The sequence below is a fragment of the Furipterus horrens genome, unplaced genomic scaffold, assembly GCF_987537825.1.
Source record: "Furipterus horrens unplaced genomic scaffold, mFurHor1.1.pri manual_scaffold_10, whole genome shotgun sequence".
Lineage (NCBI taxonomy): Eukaryota > Metazoa > Chordata > Mammalia > Chiroptera > Furipteridae > Furipterus > Furipterus horrens.
In genome coordinates this window covers 17,295,566-17,311,822 of record NW_028327180.1, presented here as the reverse complement: position 1 = coordinate 17,311,822, position 16,257 = coordinate 17,295,566, and the positions used below count along the sequence as shown (strand labels likewise).

The 16,257-nt window shown below is 35.4% G+C and overlaps 1 protein-coding gene across 1 annotated transcript in view; it reads left to right on the top strand.

Moving 5' to 3' along the window:
* Positions 1-16,257, top strand: part of LRBA (LPS responsive beige-like anchor protein) — a 530,437-nt gene that overhangs the window by 492,688 nt on the left and 21,492 nt on the right. The window contains exons 52-53 of the mRNA XM_090287960.1: positions 4,730-4,885; positions 11,195-11,362. Of these exons, the coding sequence (XP_090144086.1) occupies positions 4,730-4,885; positions 11,195-11,362 (324 nt within the window). The remainder of the gene's footprint in view (positions 1-4,729; positions 4,886-11,194; positions 11,363-16,257) is intronic.

The window sequence follows — 16,257 nt, the reverse complement described above, 5'->3', positions numbered from 1 at the left end:
TGAAGTGTAGATTACAGTTGTTTTTCACTTGCTGGTTGCTGGGAATGGAATTTTCCTGATAAACCATTTGCATGCAAATTGGAATGCAATGAGCTGTGGCTATGCTGGTATTTCATCAACTCCCCCTCGTTGGTTTGCCTAATTTGAACAGGCCTAGGACGCGTGTCACTGAAAATTAATATGGATGCTGTAATAATGTGTGATTGAGAATGCGCATGAAGTACTGTCAGGATAATATTGGATCTTTTCATCACTCAGACTTGTTGATGAGCAGGAGCGAGGCACGTTATGATGAATTGGTGCACCAGTAATGTGATGGAGCTCCTTTGCTAGGGAAATTTTCATAATAACAGTGGGGTTCTTAGCAGCACTGTGTCGTGGAAAATAAAACTGTAGTGCCAGGGTTTCATCATTAAAGGAGATCAATCCTTTTCTTCCTGGACCCTCTGTTCAGTCTGAGGGGATTAATGGGCAATTGCAGAGCGGTTTCAAAGTTGAAATATATTGCCTAGCCAATGGCAGTGTTAAGATATTCTTATTCATTTTCCTAGGGTCCTGCAGCCCAATAAATTGCCATTGGAGGTTAAATTTGTTCAGGGGGAAAGAAGAAGAAAAGGGAGGGGACCAGGAAGAGACTTTGGGATGAAATGAGCGTCTGCTTAGATGACTTAGAATACTTCATTGCTGGTCTGCCCTTTGAGCAGGCTAGTGGACATCTCTAGTTTTATATTCTTCGTCCTCATGGGTGGGGACTGCACACATGGCTTCATTAAGAATTTAAGGCTGGAGGTTAAAGATGCTACTAAATAGCTTTTCAGATTAAAAACTTCATTGCATAGCTATAGGAGTATGCTGCTTGTATGGGTGCTTAGCGTATAATTTTGTCACATTTTTCTGGCATAAATATACTTGCTAGAATTTTTAAGTCATTAAATAAAGCACGTGCGTAAGTTGGTTTAGTGTTTTAAAATTCAAGACTTTCCCTCTTTGTATGTCATCCTTCTTGTATATAAAACCATTATTTCACTAGATTGCCTAATGGCCACCATTTGCAGATGAACAGTCAAGATGAACTAAAATAATCTTAAGCTCAAAACTAAGTCATTTTTCATTTTCCCAAATATGAATAGAGATCTAAGAAGTAACTATCTAGATATAGGATAAATGCTACTCTTGTTCCTAATCTTGTTTTGCTTTGAGTAGATATGATTTGCCTTATATTAAAAAAAAATAAATAAATGCTTCCTTTGGTAAAATTTTAAATATTAGGAAAATAATAAAGCCCATTTGCTATGTCATTTAAAGCATTCTGTCTGAAGTAGACTTACTGTTTGCCTTAAAACTTGACAATGTATATCCCCCGGCATAAAGTCTATAATTAAATGAGTTCAGCAATTATAACCCTTTAGACCAGGCTAGATAGTAAATACTTTAGGCTTTGTGGGCCTTAAGGTCTCAGGCACAGCAACTCGACTCTGCTGTTATAGCAAAAAAGCAGCCATGAACAATGTATAAACATATGAGCATTGCTGTGTTCCAATAAAACTTTATATACGAAACCAGACGTAGGCCAGATTTGGCCTGTGGACCAAAGCCGCCTCCGCTGCTCTGGGACACTGGTCGTCAGATTGTTTGCTCCTGTATCGCCTAAAATAATTATTTAAAACCATGTACCTCCCACACATTTTTAAGTTGACATCTGAAAAGTTTTCATCATATGTTTAAATAGCTACCAAGTATATAGAATTTTAAATATATTCAGTTGAACCTAAATATCAAAGAGAATAGATACTCAGCATTTTCTGTTCTTTAAAAAAATGCATAAAAATCTCTAGTTGAAAATTTTGTTATTCCCTTTTCATCTTAAATTTATATTTTCATTGTACTTCCCCTAAACAGTTTTATTTTAACGTTTGAAAGCTGATTAAAATTATACATTTTAATAAACATGAAAACAAACATTTATTAGAAATACATCTTTAATGAAACAGCTCCTGTATTCATGGGTGATCATTATTTGTTGCTCAATGAGACAGGATTTGTCAACGGCTCTGCTCAATTTTTTTGTTTGTTATAGATGGCAGCTCTAAGGAATGTCACTCACATAAGAAAATAAATGGGAAAGGAAAGAGTTTTGTTTTAATAATGTCACTCACATCTTCGAGCCCTTGCTGGGTTATGTGAAAACATCCATGTAGTAGTCTATTTTTAAGAATTATTTTTATGGTCTGTCATTCAACAAGCATTTTAACAATCTATCATTAAAACTTACTTTAATGATCAATTGATAGCCTGATTGGATCTTCCTTACATTTGGTTGAAAGCAATGAGTTGAAACCACCCGCTCTGCAGAATGATTTGATACCTACACATTCACTTTTCAGCATCACATTAGTATTTTGAATTGTACCATTACTTGGCTCTCCAGATTTTTATACCCTGAGGTGAAGCACCATAGTAGGAGTCAGGGTAGGAGAGAAACATGCCATAATTTCATCCAGTGGGAGAGAAGTATGCGGAAGCGGGGGTTAGGAAGGAAAACTCACAGGAGCGTTCTCAGGCAAATCTGTTTCAGGCAGGAGAACATAAGAAAGTTGAGGAACTGGAAATCGATTCCCTTAAAACCATCTGTGCCTGGGTATCCCTGGGGAAGTCTTAAAGCCCCAGCGGTGTGCACTCCCCAGTTTGAAGACTGCTTATCTAGACAGATATACCTAATTTTTATTAAATAAAAACACTTCCAGTACTGACTCTCAGAAGGTTTACCATAGAAAACAATGAGATAAAGGAAAGGCAGTTGTGAGATAGGTGGATTGGATTGGTTAGACAGACAGACAGACAGGTATTGCGATGTTAACTTACAAGTAAGCATTTACTTCGGAAACTGTTCATTCTGAATGCTCAAGAGCCGTCAGCCTTTACCCGTGGGTACTTTGTGGTCACTCAATTCAAAATTATGCACATGCCCAGATCTGTCTAGCTAGGCACTCCCCCCCCAAAACGACGAGTATGACAGTTTATAGATAATGGGAGTAAACGTCATGTAAACAGTGACAAAAATGAATAGTTTTACAATTATCATGGGGAATAAAATACTGTAATAACGAGTCTGGAAGGTACTGCATATCTTGCTTTTAATTGCTAGGTTTCTTGAGATTAAAAAATAAAAACAACTAAGTCATATCACACAGCTTCACTCCAGGGGGACACGAATATCTCCCTATGACTCACTATAATACCCATAAAAGTTTTTCTCATCTGCCAGTAACTTCCCTTTGTGTGAAGGAAGGATGAAAGGATCCCAAACCACAATTCTGCCCTTTAAACTACCGCTGTCACTTTCTAACCCGTTAATCACCCAAAGTATGTAAATCAAACAGTTATCTAATCATCTTGCATGGTGAAGTTGTGTAGTCAGACACAAGCAGACTTTTGCAGTATTTCACATGTATACGTGTATGTGTGCTGCGCTGTTATGTCCTGAGGCAGGGAATATTTTATTCCTCTGTGTCCCCAGGTGTCCCCAGCAGAGCATTGGAGAGTATTTTGAACACATTTTTCTTCTGTATTACTCTCAGAACCTTATTAAATTGGACACATGAACTCAGTTATTATAAACAGTTTAATATAATATAGATATTTTCCTATTTCTATGTTTCTTAATAATGCATTTTTTTGAAGCGAAGACTAAAGTACAAAGTACATAATGATCAGATGCAGAAATTTATTTTATTCCAACTTCTGATACAATCAGGATTCTTTAGCAATGTAAAAATCATTATTTATGTTGGAAAGTTGGTGTGAAATACTCCTTAGATGACTGGAAACGAAGCTTTCCCCTTGGCTGGCCTCATAACGCCAAAAAAGTCATCTGGGTGGAAATTCCTTTTCTGACAATGGTATACCGGGGAGTGTGTTTCTAGAGGATTATTACTCTTCCTGTGTGCTTGATGTCGCTCTGTGTCTGACCTTGTGCCTTGTGACAGACCGCATCTCAGGTGCCCTGTCGCACTTTAGAAACACACTGCCAGGCTGTCTTGTTTTATTGCTTCCATAAGAGGTAAGAGAGTGGCAGTGTGCTGCGCTTTGACTCTTTCAATTACACGTATCTTTAATAAGTAGTCATTCTCCCCTTCGCTTACATGCAAGTGCAGCTGTAAACAGGGGAGAAGGGAGTTCACATCTAGTCAAATTAAGGACCTGTTACAGCCGAAGTAGTACAAGATGCTGCAATATTTCAGATATATAACATTTAAATTCTAATATCTCTTCCTAGTGACAAAAAGTTAAAGGTAATAGATTGTCACAACAGGAATCCATTCTCGTGGCAATAGATGTAATGAGATTGTCAGAAACACAAACCTAACTGTGATGCAGTCTGGAGACTGTAATCTAGTTTGGTCCTGCCCAAGAGCTAGAAAGCATGTTCCGAGAATTGTACACTATTTTTAAATTATAGTATGTTATTATTTCTTTCCTCTAGGCAAAATTTCTTCCTGCAATGTTGACTTTAGCTACCCACATTCTCCCAACAATCAGATGTGTTTTCCTGTTTGGTTTTTTGAATATTACTATATTTAAAATTAAAGGTCAAATAGTCTTACCTTCAATGTGCCTCCTCTCCTCCCCCACCCCGCCATTCCCAGTATAACAAACTATAGGATTTCGTTGCATATGGGGGTTTAGTGTTTAGTAAGCTTTTTTTCCCTTCCTTCCTCTATTCTCATAGCCAGCAATACAGGAATGCACAGGAGGCAAATCACTGACCTCTTAGACCAGAGCATCCAAGTCCATTCACAGTGCTTTGTCATCACTTCAGACAACCGCTATGTTCTCATCTGTGGCTTCTGGGATAAGAGTTTCCGCGTCTACTCTACAGACACAGGTACCCGTTCTCTTCTTCGTCAGGGAACTGATGTTTACTCCAAGTAACAGAGAGACTTGGATGGAATGTTTTCTGATCTTCTTCCTTCCAAAAATTACAGGATTCTAAAATTTATAAAATAAGGAAAAGATACTCTTTCCCAATCTACAATTAAATTAACTTCAGCATGTTTTTAAGAGTCAGTGTTTTATAGATTTGTCACTCAACCCTCATGCTTGTGAGTGAATGATTCATTTTGAAAGCATAGAATGGTATGTAAACACCACATGCACGTATATGGGTAATCTTATAAATACACACATACACGTGTGTGTGTGTTTTCCCACTTTTGTGTTGTTTAAAGGATTTCTTTTCCTTACTGGAAATTCTCATTAGGTTGTATTTCTTGGGAGTAGAAATCTTCCTCCACCCAATTCTGCCTAGAATCTTGCTGAAATCTACACCATCATGAAGAAGAGTAGCTGACTACTGATTTTATGTGACAGCGCTTGTTAAGATATAAAAGCCTCTATATTCATGTGCATGCATTTCCTTAAGGACAAGCCAAGCTCAACTCGGTGTTATTACAGGAGATCCAATCCAGTAAATAAATAAATATATATATATATATATATATATATATATAAATTTTTGCATATAGGAAATTTAGAAACATTGAAAATTTAGTGGAGTCTCTTTAAAATATTTTAGAAACTGTAGAGGATTAAATAAACTTATAGTAAATAGCTATTTTAAAGTAATTGAAATCATACATTATTGTATTAGAACCTGATACTGTGTAAGTAGATATTTCAGCTAAAATAAAGCTTTACAAATATATATACTTAAAGATTTTACTTATTTTTAGAGAGAGGGGAAAGGAGGGAGAGGGGGAGAAACATCAATGTGAGAGAGAAACATTGATTGGCTGCCTCTCGCACACCCCCACCTGGGGACCTGGCCCACACCCGAGGCATGTGCCCTGACTGGGATTCAAACCAGCAACCTTTCATTTTGCAGGACAACATGCAGTTCACTGAGCCACATCAGTCAGGGCTCTCCAAATATCTTGATTTAAATATTTTAAATTGAAATTTCTAGTTTATTAAATGTTTTAACAGCAAGTCATCTTTCAATCTTGTTAATAATGGTTATAAAATGTATGAGTCCATTATCCAGCCTAAGTAAGTACAGTATATTGAAAAGTTAATTGCCAGTTATTGAAGGAGTTTGTCCTAAGTGTATGTTGATGACAATATTGTACCAGTTATGACAGAGTAGAGAAAATGATTGAATATGTACTGTTCATAGAATAAAACCTAGAAGTTGTTTTTAGGCATGATCTTGTTTATTTTTTGTCTTGTGAAATTGACGATCTAGTGTTTTTTTAAAAATAATTTGCATCTTTATTCTGTAGGTCCAGAAAGAAAACATCATCGTTCAAATATTTCCCATTAATTAGGCTTTTATTATATGTTTAGGTCTATGAGGTTGATTACTATTGAACCTAAAACTTCCCTAGAATTCCTTTAAAATGCAATGGGGAATGATACATTTTCCTACAATATCCGTATGATCATAATGAATGTTCTCTGATTTAATAATCAAACTTTTCGTTTACTATTATGATCATGACAACCCTCACATTATTTGACCTGAGATTGTGTTTCCTGTTTGCACAAATTTTCAGGTTAAAATTATTTCATACTCTTAACAGGATTTTCTTGCACATCATTATATTACATAATAGTTTGTTATACATTCTAAAAATTATTTCTCAGTGCGCATGCAGTAAAATTCATTCTTTGGTACACAGTCCGTTAGTGTTGGCAGCGTCTAGAGTTCCGTGACCGCAGTAAAGACGTGGAGCCTCTCGCTCGCCCCCCCACCCCCTGTGCCGCCCCCTTTGCAGTCAGCTCCTCCCACTTCCACCCCTTGGCCACCACTGATCTCTTCTCTAGGACTGTGCCCTTTCCCGAATGTTGTATAAATGGAATTATGTGTATGTCAGTCTCTGGTTTTGACATTCGAAGTTTTTTGAGTTTGTTGTCCTTCCATATCAATTTTAAAAGGCATTGAATATTAAATATTTGTAAAGCTAACCTTACTTTATGTAATAGTTATACTTAAAATAAATCTTACACTCAAACACAGTTCTTTAGAATTTACAGAATTCTTGCACATACATATTGTTCCATCCTCACAATAACCCTGCGAGATAGACAAAGTAGGTGCCCTTAGCCCCATTTTTTCAAATGATGAAACTGAGGTTTAGAAAGCTTGATTCGGTGAAATTTGTACAGCTGTTGGTGATAGAACTGGGCATTGGAGCCAACTTTTCTGACTTCAAATGTAGCATCCTTTGGGATTATACCATGTTGTCTCATACAGGTGTTACCTCTCAATCACTGGTTCCTTCAGAAACACTAAGTTCCTCGTGTGTCTGCCATGTTACATTAGACTTCATAAACTAGACATTTCTTCTTCTCTTTCCAAATCCTTCCATTTTACAGTTTTTTCGGATATATGTGTGTATAAAACATTTTCATAATAAGTAGGCTTATTTTAAACTTCGTGGTAATGGGAGTGACTTGGCTTGTTCAATAAAAATATTTACACTTGCCATAAAAGTTGTGGAAAAATTCTCAAATGACTGTCCTCATACTTTTCTTAATAACTTTTATAACAACAAATGATGCTAGTTTTATTTAAAATAACTTCAGTTAGAGTAACTACGTTCTTGACAATACATGTATATTAAATATATTATCCTAAGTTTGGCAGAGAAGCAGGTGAAAAATTGTATGATAAATAATATGTAATAGCAAAGCTATCACAAGTGTTGAATTCAATTATATTTTAGCACATAAGCCAAAAAAAAAAAAATCCTTCCCTTATTAGATTTGGGGAGGGGGAGGGAAAAAACACTGTTGTAACAGGAAATTCTTTTAACATAAATCATGTTTTCGGGACACAACCAGAACAGCAGAGGCAACAATAAAACCTTCCGTCGGCAGTGGGAATTATTTTCAGGCCACATTTTAGATTCAGTCGTGCAGAGTCCTGAGTTTGATTTTTTTTTATTTGTAGCGCAGCTGTCAAATAAAACATTAACTAGAAAATTTGTTCTGTCAAAAAAAAAAAAAGGGATATTCTAGTGCTTGTGGTAATATTTGATATTAGTGTGTGGAGAGGTGGACTGGTATTAAAGGAAACAAAAAATAAAGGTTGAGGAACACTTACAAGATTATCAGAAAATAATTTACCAAAAGAGCAGCAGGTATTTATATGCCGTGATTTATTTAGGAGGAGTGAACCTCAACCTCGTAGCAATAACACACATTGCTGAGAATGGCTCCCAGAACAGGAAAAAAGTAAACTTTAAAAAATAATGTTTTCCAGAGTTGAGCCCAAACTATAAATTGTACAGAATAAAATTAATTTGTGTGAAAATGTGAAACCCTTTAGATATAAATACTTAAATGCCACTCACTTGTCTTGTTCTTCCCCGATGCCCAGCCTAAATTTGTTCTACCTTATTATTCTCACTGATCCTACCTTGTACTTTTATAATACTAATCAGTGTTCCTAATTATATATATGTTTGTGTTTGCTTAATGGCTGTCCGCCCCACTAGACAGTCAGTGCTGTGGGGACAGGGAACATCGCGATTTACCGTGTCTGTTTACCAAGTATGTAGATGTAAGAAGGCCTCGTTGGCACGTAGTAGATGCTCAGTAAATGTTTGTCAAATGAAAAATCACTGTGATAACTTTTGGGGCAAAAATTAAAATACTGGGAAGTTTTAGTTAAAGAAACCACAGTGACTCAGTAACCATTTTCCTGACCCTGATGTTCTAGATACAGAGTGATGACTTAAACTAATGAAAATTAACAAATGAATCTTGGATAATTCTGTCACTTATGTTTACTCCATCCCACTTTTACAGATGAAACTTTCTCCTTTGTCCTCAGATGAGCTGGAAATTCTGCAAGTTAATGCATAGCTGCTCTTTTGCAAGCCTCCTGGTACAGGGGGCGGGCACACCTGGCTTCCCTCTGCCCCACGTACCGCACGTATCTAGTTGTAGTGGTTTCCCTCATTCTCAGTCCTGCAGCCCACAGAGTTGATGGGTATCAAATCCTAAATGAGCCTACTCTAAATAGCCTATTTACCGTAAATCACTCCTAGTTTGCACGCTTTCAGCATTTAGGTGTAGGCTGAGCCAGAAGTCATTTTATGTGCTCTGTGATCAATAACAATCACAATACTGTGGTTCTGTTTTCTTCAAAATGTAGTTAAAACTCACTGACTTAACCTTCAGTTTTCCCATCTGTAATGAGAGTACTTTCTGCTGCCTAACTTCTCTCTTGTCCTTTGAAAGGCCTGCCTCTAGCTGAACCCCACCCATTTTACCACTAAACCTCTCGGCTTTGTTCGGCATGTAAATTGGAAATGAAGTAATGAGGTGAAAATTATTACATTTTTTATATTTAACCTGCTTTTTTCCTTTTCCATTTTTATTCTAGAAAGTCTTGAATTCTTCTTACCATATTCTTTACTGATATGGCTAGTTTAAAAAAAACACGTTTTGATGTCAATTTAAAATACAGGAAATTCAGAAATGAACATTTTTAACATTTTGCAGTTAAAACACCTGTTTTGAATAAAGTCTTTATTCACAGGAGAAAAAAATATACTTTATTAACTTTGCAATTTGAGATTGAAATGAATCTGATTTTAAAGTTACTAGTAGTAGTCTGTGCAAGAGTAAAACTACTGTATTTGACTTTTCATCTGATTTAAAGTATATTTCAGTATTTTATTTCTGAATTTGCAGCATTTATAATAAGCTTTAGGTTTATTAAAATAGAAAATTAAAACAATTTAATGTAAATACTTTTAGTTATATTTATTATTATTTTTAAAAGTTAAATACAATTACATGCCAATACTTAACTGAGAACTTAAGCTTTTGAATAGGTTATGATGTGTTCCAAGTCAAACACACAAACTTTTTAGTCATACTAAATTTTTCAGCGTAGTCCTCCTTTTATTCTTGAACATTCAAGGTATATTTTTTGTGACCCCTCTGAAACACTTATAAAAAAACTTATTATGAATATTAAGGGTAGACATTCTATAACATTCATTTTTAAATTCTGTAGACATTGCAAGGAAAAATGTTAGCTAAAAACTATAGGGAAGGTTTGCTCTAGGGATTTAATTCTTTGGACAAGTTTGTGTGAATTATAAATACCATACCTGATTAAACGAAGATTCTGAAAAGTAGGGGTATTACTCTCTTATGACCCTATTGTTTGTTTGAAGCACTAGCTATATATAGTAATTTTACTGGGTTCCTCCCCACCAGCCCCAGTCATTACCATTAGATAAATTGCCCTAATCTTGATTTCACCATCACCCCCCCTAAGGAATTTTCATCATTCAGATGAAATTAAGTCAAAGAAAGAATGACCTGATTCAAACTGCAATCACAATATATTAGTCCTTTTATCAAAACTTATTTCATGTAATCCTGATTTAAAAAAAACAAACAAACAAAAAAGAACAAGCTGTTCAAAGCTACTTACATTGTCCTTGTCTAGATCTCTTTAAAAAAGAAATACATTAAGTCTTTACTAATTCAGAGATGGATTTTTATTAGTGAGGTCTGAATTATAGAGTACTTATACAAAGGCAACTAGGTTTTGTTGTGTTTTGAATCATACAGAGTAACTTAAGAAAATTTTGAAATGGTTCCAAATCAGGGTTCTTCTGGGCATTTCATCAGTAGATATGATTCATTTGTAATTTATAGTAGCTATTATAATGATATAGTATCATGGTCCTTAAATGTTATAATTTGAATTGAAATAGTTTTTGCCTTTTGCCCTGACTAGTGTGGTTTAGTTGGTTGGGTGTCATCCAGCAAAGCGAAAGGTTGCTGGTTCAATTCCTGGTCAGGGCACAGGCCTGGGTCTCAGGCTTGGTCCCCAGTCGGGGAGCATGTAAGAGATGGCTGATGGATGTTTCTCTCCCTCTTTTTCTCCCTCCCTTCCCCTCTCTCTAAAAATAAATAAATAAGATTAAAAAGCAAGAAATAGTTTTTGCTTTTCAAAAACGTTATCACCATTCAATTGGGTTTTTTTGTTTGTGTTACTATCCAAAGAAAAGTTTTAGGTTGGACGAGATTAAATATTATTGTTAAATCTGAATTATCAGAATCTGAGTTAATAAGGCTTTATTATCTTATAAGTGAAATGGTCATTGGAAATTTTTTAAAAAAAATTAATAGCAATTTTAAAGAAAATTGTTTTGTTTTTCAGGCAAATTGGTCCAAGTTGTGTTTGGCCATTGGGATGTTGTCACTTGCCTCACCCGTTCTGAGTCATACATTGGGGGCAATTGCTACATTCTCTCAGGGTCACGTGACGCGACCCTTCTGCTCTGGTACTGGAATGGAAAAAGCAGTGGGATTGGAGATAACCCAGGCGGTAAGCACACTTTACTTCATAAGTAAACTTTCGCAAGTGACACGCTGTCACACTGTGCAGTGAAGTGACTTTTCTTCATCATGGTGAAAGTGAAACTGAATTATCAAGTAGTTTTAATTTCTCAGTTAAAATTTAAGAAAGGTCTAGAAAGCCTCTTTTTTGACATTTTGTGACCACTGATAATTCACATCCAAGCGTGAAACCTCATTTTTCATTTTATAGGTTATTCTTATGATCTGAAAATGCTAGTTCTTCATTGTAAATGGCTGTCATCACATAAAATAGAGGTGTTTCATTGACGAACAATAAGACAAACATAAAAAGTACAATCACATGTAATCTTGTTTATTGAATTCATATTTTAAAAGAGCAAAAGAATTACAGTTTCATGGAAACAAACCAGTCTTTATTAAAAAATATGCTTCCATTTACATATTAAAAGGTAAAGCGGGTCATAAAAGGCCAATATGGAATATTCAAATGGCTCTTGGTTTTTCAGATGGGAAATGAAAATGTTCACCAACAGCCTTAAACATCTTTATGAAACTATGCTGAAGGCAGTAAAACAAAAAATGTGTAACCATTTAAAATTGTAATTCACAGAAGTCAAAAAAGGAAGCAGCTACCATTAAAAGCAATCGCACACAGCTGCAGAGAAGAAATGGCTTTAGAAAAACACATTAAGAAGTAGGAAAAAACAATTAAAGGGACCACCTGAAAAATGAGAATTTAATTAAAATGATTATGACAACACTGAAGAGTTTCTGCAAAAATAGCTTTAGATTTTTACTTCGTAAGGTAGAGGTTTTTAGCTGCTCTTAAATATTTACAGTTTCTTAATTTAAAGCAAGTTGCCATGTATTTGGTTAAGGAAGGAGCGTGTTGTTCCTGATTGCTGTACCTGAATTCTGGGGTACTTCTGTCACTCAGCCCCAGATGATGACGCATCTGAATACATTGAAGTCGATCTTATTTGGGGTTGGCTTCTTCAGCTTCAGGTTGTGCTTACTACATTCTGATATTTGTATGAAAGTGAAATCTTGTCACTGAAAGCCAGTACGGTTTTGTAAGATGTCTATGCAAAGTGTTTTATCTAAGCTGGTTCTGCTGTGTTTGTATTTTGTTTGGAGCGGTTTTTATGCAGTGAACCTCTACTATGTATTTCTTATTTTAATCAAAACATATGTAATTCCCTATACAAATAGAATACAGAAAATAACTTAAAGGCTACAAGGCTATGGATAATATATTCGTAATCAGATCAGACTTTAGGGTGTGTCTAAATGGGGAGATAGTGTGCACGTGTGTGTATTTCACATATTTACACAGACATTTCCAGTTTACATATAAGTATGATAAAATTTTAAAATATGTAAACTTAAGGGATTTTGTTTTTCACGTTCTTTGGAAAAGTACTTCATGTTCTTTTCATTATGGATCCTTAGATTCCACTCATTTTCCTTTCTGGCCTTTTAGGATGAGAGACTACTTGCAATTTCTTTTTTTCTGTGTCTATGAATTCAGTTATTGAGATTCACTAAATAAACTCAGGCAAACCTAGATTTGACATTGATAATAAATATATCATTTTGTTATTTATCTGAAAAAAAAATTAGGAAGAACTTCTTGCCTTAAAATAGTGTATGCTGTTTCATACACATATAGCTATTCAAACTCAGGAAAAACTTTTTTGTTGGTTTTTTCTTTCACTTACTTTAACCTAATCATGTTCTATATGTTATTACCAATGTGCAATCTGAGAAGTAGCTGAAGACTTATAGCTATACTTATAGGTAACTCTTACATGACACAGATTTGAGTATATTTTAAAACTAAAAATATTCAGCTTTTCCGGAAGGGTGAAATATATTTTTAGATATTTATATACCTTCTGAATCACCCTAGAGAAGGTTTTTACATCATGTCCTCTACAAAAATGAATCGAGTCGGATTGACCCCATTCTGGAGTTTGGAGTAAAACAAATCGGAGTTACAATCTTTGCTGTGGTCCTTCTGTCTTGTCTGCAAAATGAAAGCAACAGCGGTGGCTGACTTCAGGTGTTATCAGAAGCCCTGGATGCTTCGAGTAAATAAATCACCGCGCAGACACCATCTTGTTGGCATTAGGGTACAGATTATGATGTTATATTTTTCATAAAGCACTTCATCTGTACCCTCTCATTGTCTGCGGTATGGTGGACATTAAGTCCGAGCAGCGCCGCTAGTGCAAAGGAAATAAAAGAACAACATAGCAGCACAGCTAATAAAAATTTTAGAAAATCGTAATGTATCTTGACTCAATTAAATTACCTTTCTCAAAGGAAACCTCGTCCTTTCTGGCCTTTTCCTAGCCTCTGATGTCCCAATTTAATTTTGCTTCAGCTTTTGCAGGGTGAATCTGGAAGAAGGACAAACAGGCACTTTTTCCTATAATGAGAATTTCTACATGTTAGAAGAGAAAAATGAATGAGCCAGTCTAAGCTTTTCAAAACAAAATGACAAAAAATAAAAAATAAAAAACAACCCAACCAAACAAACACATTTTTACCGTGTGTTTCAAACATCCATGCAGGCTGGTGCGGGTTTTTATAAGCCTCTGGCTCACTGATGGCTCCGGGGTGCAGCTGCCGAAGTCAGGCCTTTCTGATGAGGAATTTTCAGCTGCGCTTATTCCTATGTCGTGTCTGTTGGGTGCAGTGTGCATGCCCTTTCACAAATGATCCGGCTTTTATATATATATATCATTGCAGTGCAGTCTCTGAATGCACACCATTCCTCAACTGAAATTTTTGAATTTAGGCTCTTTCTTGCTTGCGGGCAAACAAGTAAATTAAAGAAAACAAGGTGTTGCTTTTTCTGCATTTCATAGGTCTCATTCAAGTATTTTGTTTTCTATTTCAAAAATTATGAGAATAAGCTAGTAGTTTTACTTGCAAGGGTCATAAGCCTACACCATTTTCTACTCATCTTAGTGCTGTAGGTCAAAGTTGATAGCTTTATTGCTATTTTTTAAATCATGTTGCACAATATCAATATGAAAATAGCTTGGGAAAAATCAGGCTAATTCTAACTGGGCGGGATCTGTATGTAGTATTACTTGGGGTAGGTAAAAGGGTGCCATGTCTTGTGAACTCTGCATAGATTCTGTGGCAAAATCCTTGGAAGAAAGGATTTCATCTCTGACTGCTGTCTTGCGATAGTGAGCTCCTGTGGAATGCAGTTTTCACAATGAGAAGAACAGTAAGATAGGGTTCCATTAAGTTGTGAATTTTTAAAGTAAAATCAACCCAGAACATTTCAGTGAAAGATTTTTTTTGTGTTGTTCCTTGGAAGCATATCCCTTCCCGAGTGCTCTGTGTGTTTCAGGACCAAATCTTGTTCCCCGAAATGCTTTTCCTGAAATACTCCTTTTTCCTTCAAAATAAGACTATCCAGACGGTTCATTTCCAAATGTTGGAGAAAATGTTTCCCAATGCATTCAAATGACATTTAAATACATTAACACTTTGAAATGATCTCATAAGCAAGATGAAAATTTATAAAAATAGTTATTGTTTACCCACCATTTTATATTGTATTAATAGGTCATACAACTTAACACTTATTAATAGTAAGTACTTAAGTATTTTTAGGTATCTGAGTTACATTTTGTAAGCCAGGGTTTTTTAGCTTTGGAAGCAAATGATTGCTGATTGTGAGGGTGTCGTGTGTGTGTTGACTATTTTGGTAAAGTAGTTTTACATTCTCACATTCTGTTTTTGATTTGATTGAAAGGTAGCATTTTTTCCCCCCTCTTTGCAATCAGACATGCTAATCTATGTCAGCTTTCTCCTTTATGGGAATGGCGTCTACTGAAAAAAAAAAAACCTAGGGTTTTTTTTTTTTCATAACACCGGGATTCTGTTCTTTAAGAATATTTCAGCACCGTTAATTAGAAAGAAGGTTTTATTAACCACGAGGCTAGCACTAACAGACCACAGAGCTGTCTGTTAAAGTACTGTATGCTGTAGCTGCCCTGTTCTTTCTCTCTGTCTAAAACTTCATTTTGTTAGACTCTCATCAATCACTTAAGTCATTACCGTAAATCCTACTGTTGTTAATTTTACTAGTATCACCCTAATGAGACATTCCTGCTATAATTAAAAATGAATTCTAACTTTAAGCCATTCTAAATTTTTTTTTAATGAATTTAGGATGATCTTGCCATAAGACCATAAATACCGCTGATATATATAGACTACTCATCAAGTCTGTAACAAAAGTAGTATCATCCAGGTGTGAATTATTTACTCGTTGCCCCGTACACATCTTATGCATATGTATGGTTTTGTGCACATATTTAGAAATTATGGGTTTTTTAAATCATAAAGCCTACTATGTTTTGTTGAAGCCACTGATAAATCCTTATTCTTTGTCTTGCCAAAATAAGGTAGATGTAACACAAACTGTAGATGTCCTAGAGCACCATCTGCTGGATGCACTTGGGGACTCAGTGAATTTGAAAACCAGTTCTTGATAAGACAGGTGTACTTTGTTTTTAATTGCCTGTGATATAAATATTGTTTATGGGTCACAAATGTCCAGATATGTGCATTTGTGTTGAACCGTAAGAGTTTGTAAACTAGCTCACTTTCTTCCTTCTTTCGCCCTGTGCTAACCTGGATTTGAAACTTAATAATAAGTATTTTAAGGAAAAAGTAAGCAAAATATATGCCAAATGAAACAAAGCGTCACAGTTTTTCATGCGATATAAATTCTCATTGATCACAGGTCTTCAGTAAGCCACAGTTGGAGAAAATTGGATGATAATTTAACTTTAGATTTCTTATGTTCACTAGTGTCCGAATATGAAAGCAACGCTTGCAACAAGTCGCCTTTTCATATCTGGGATGTGA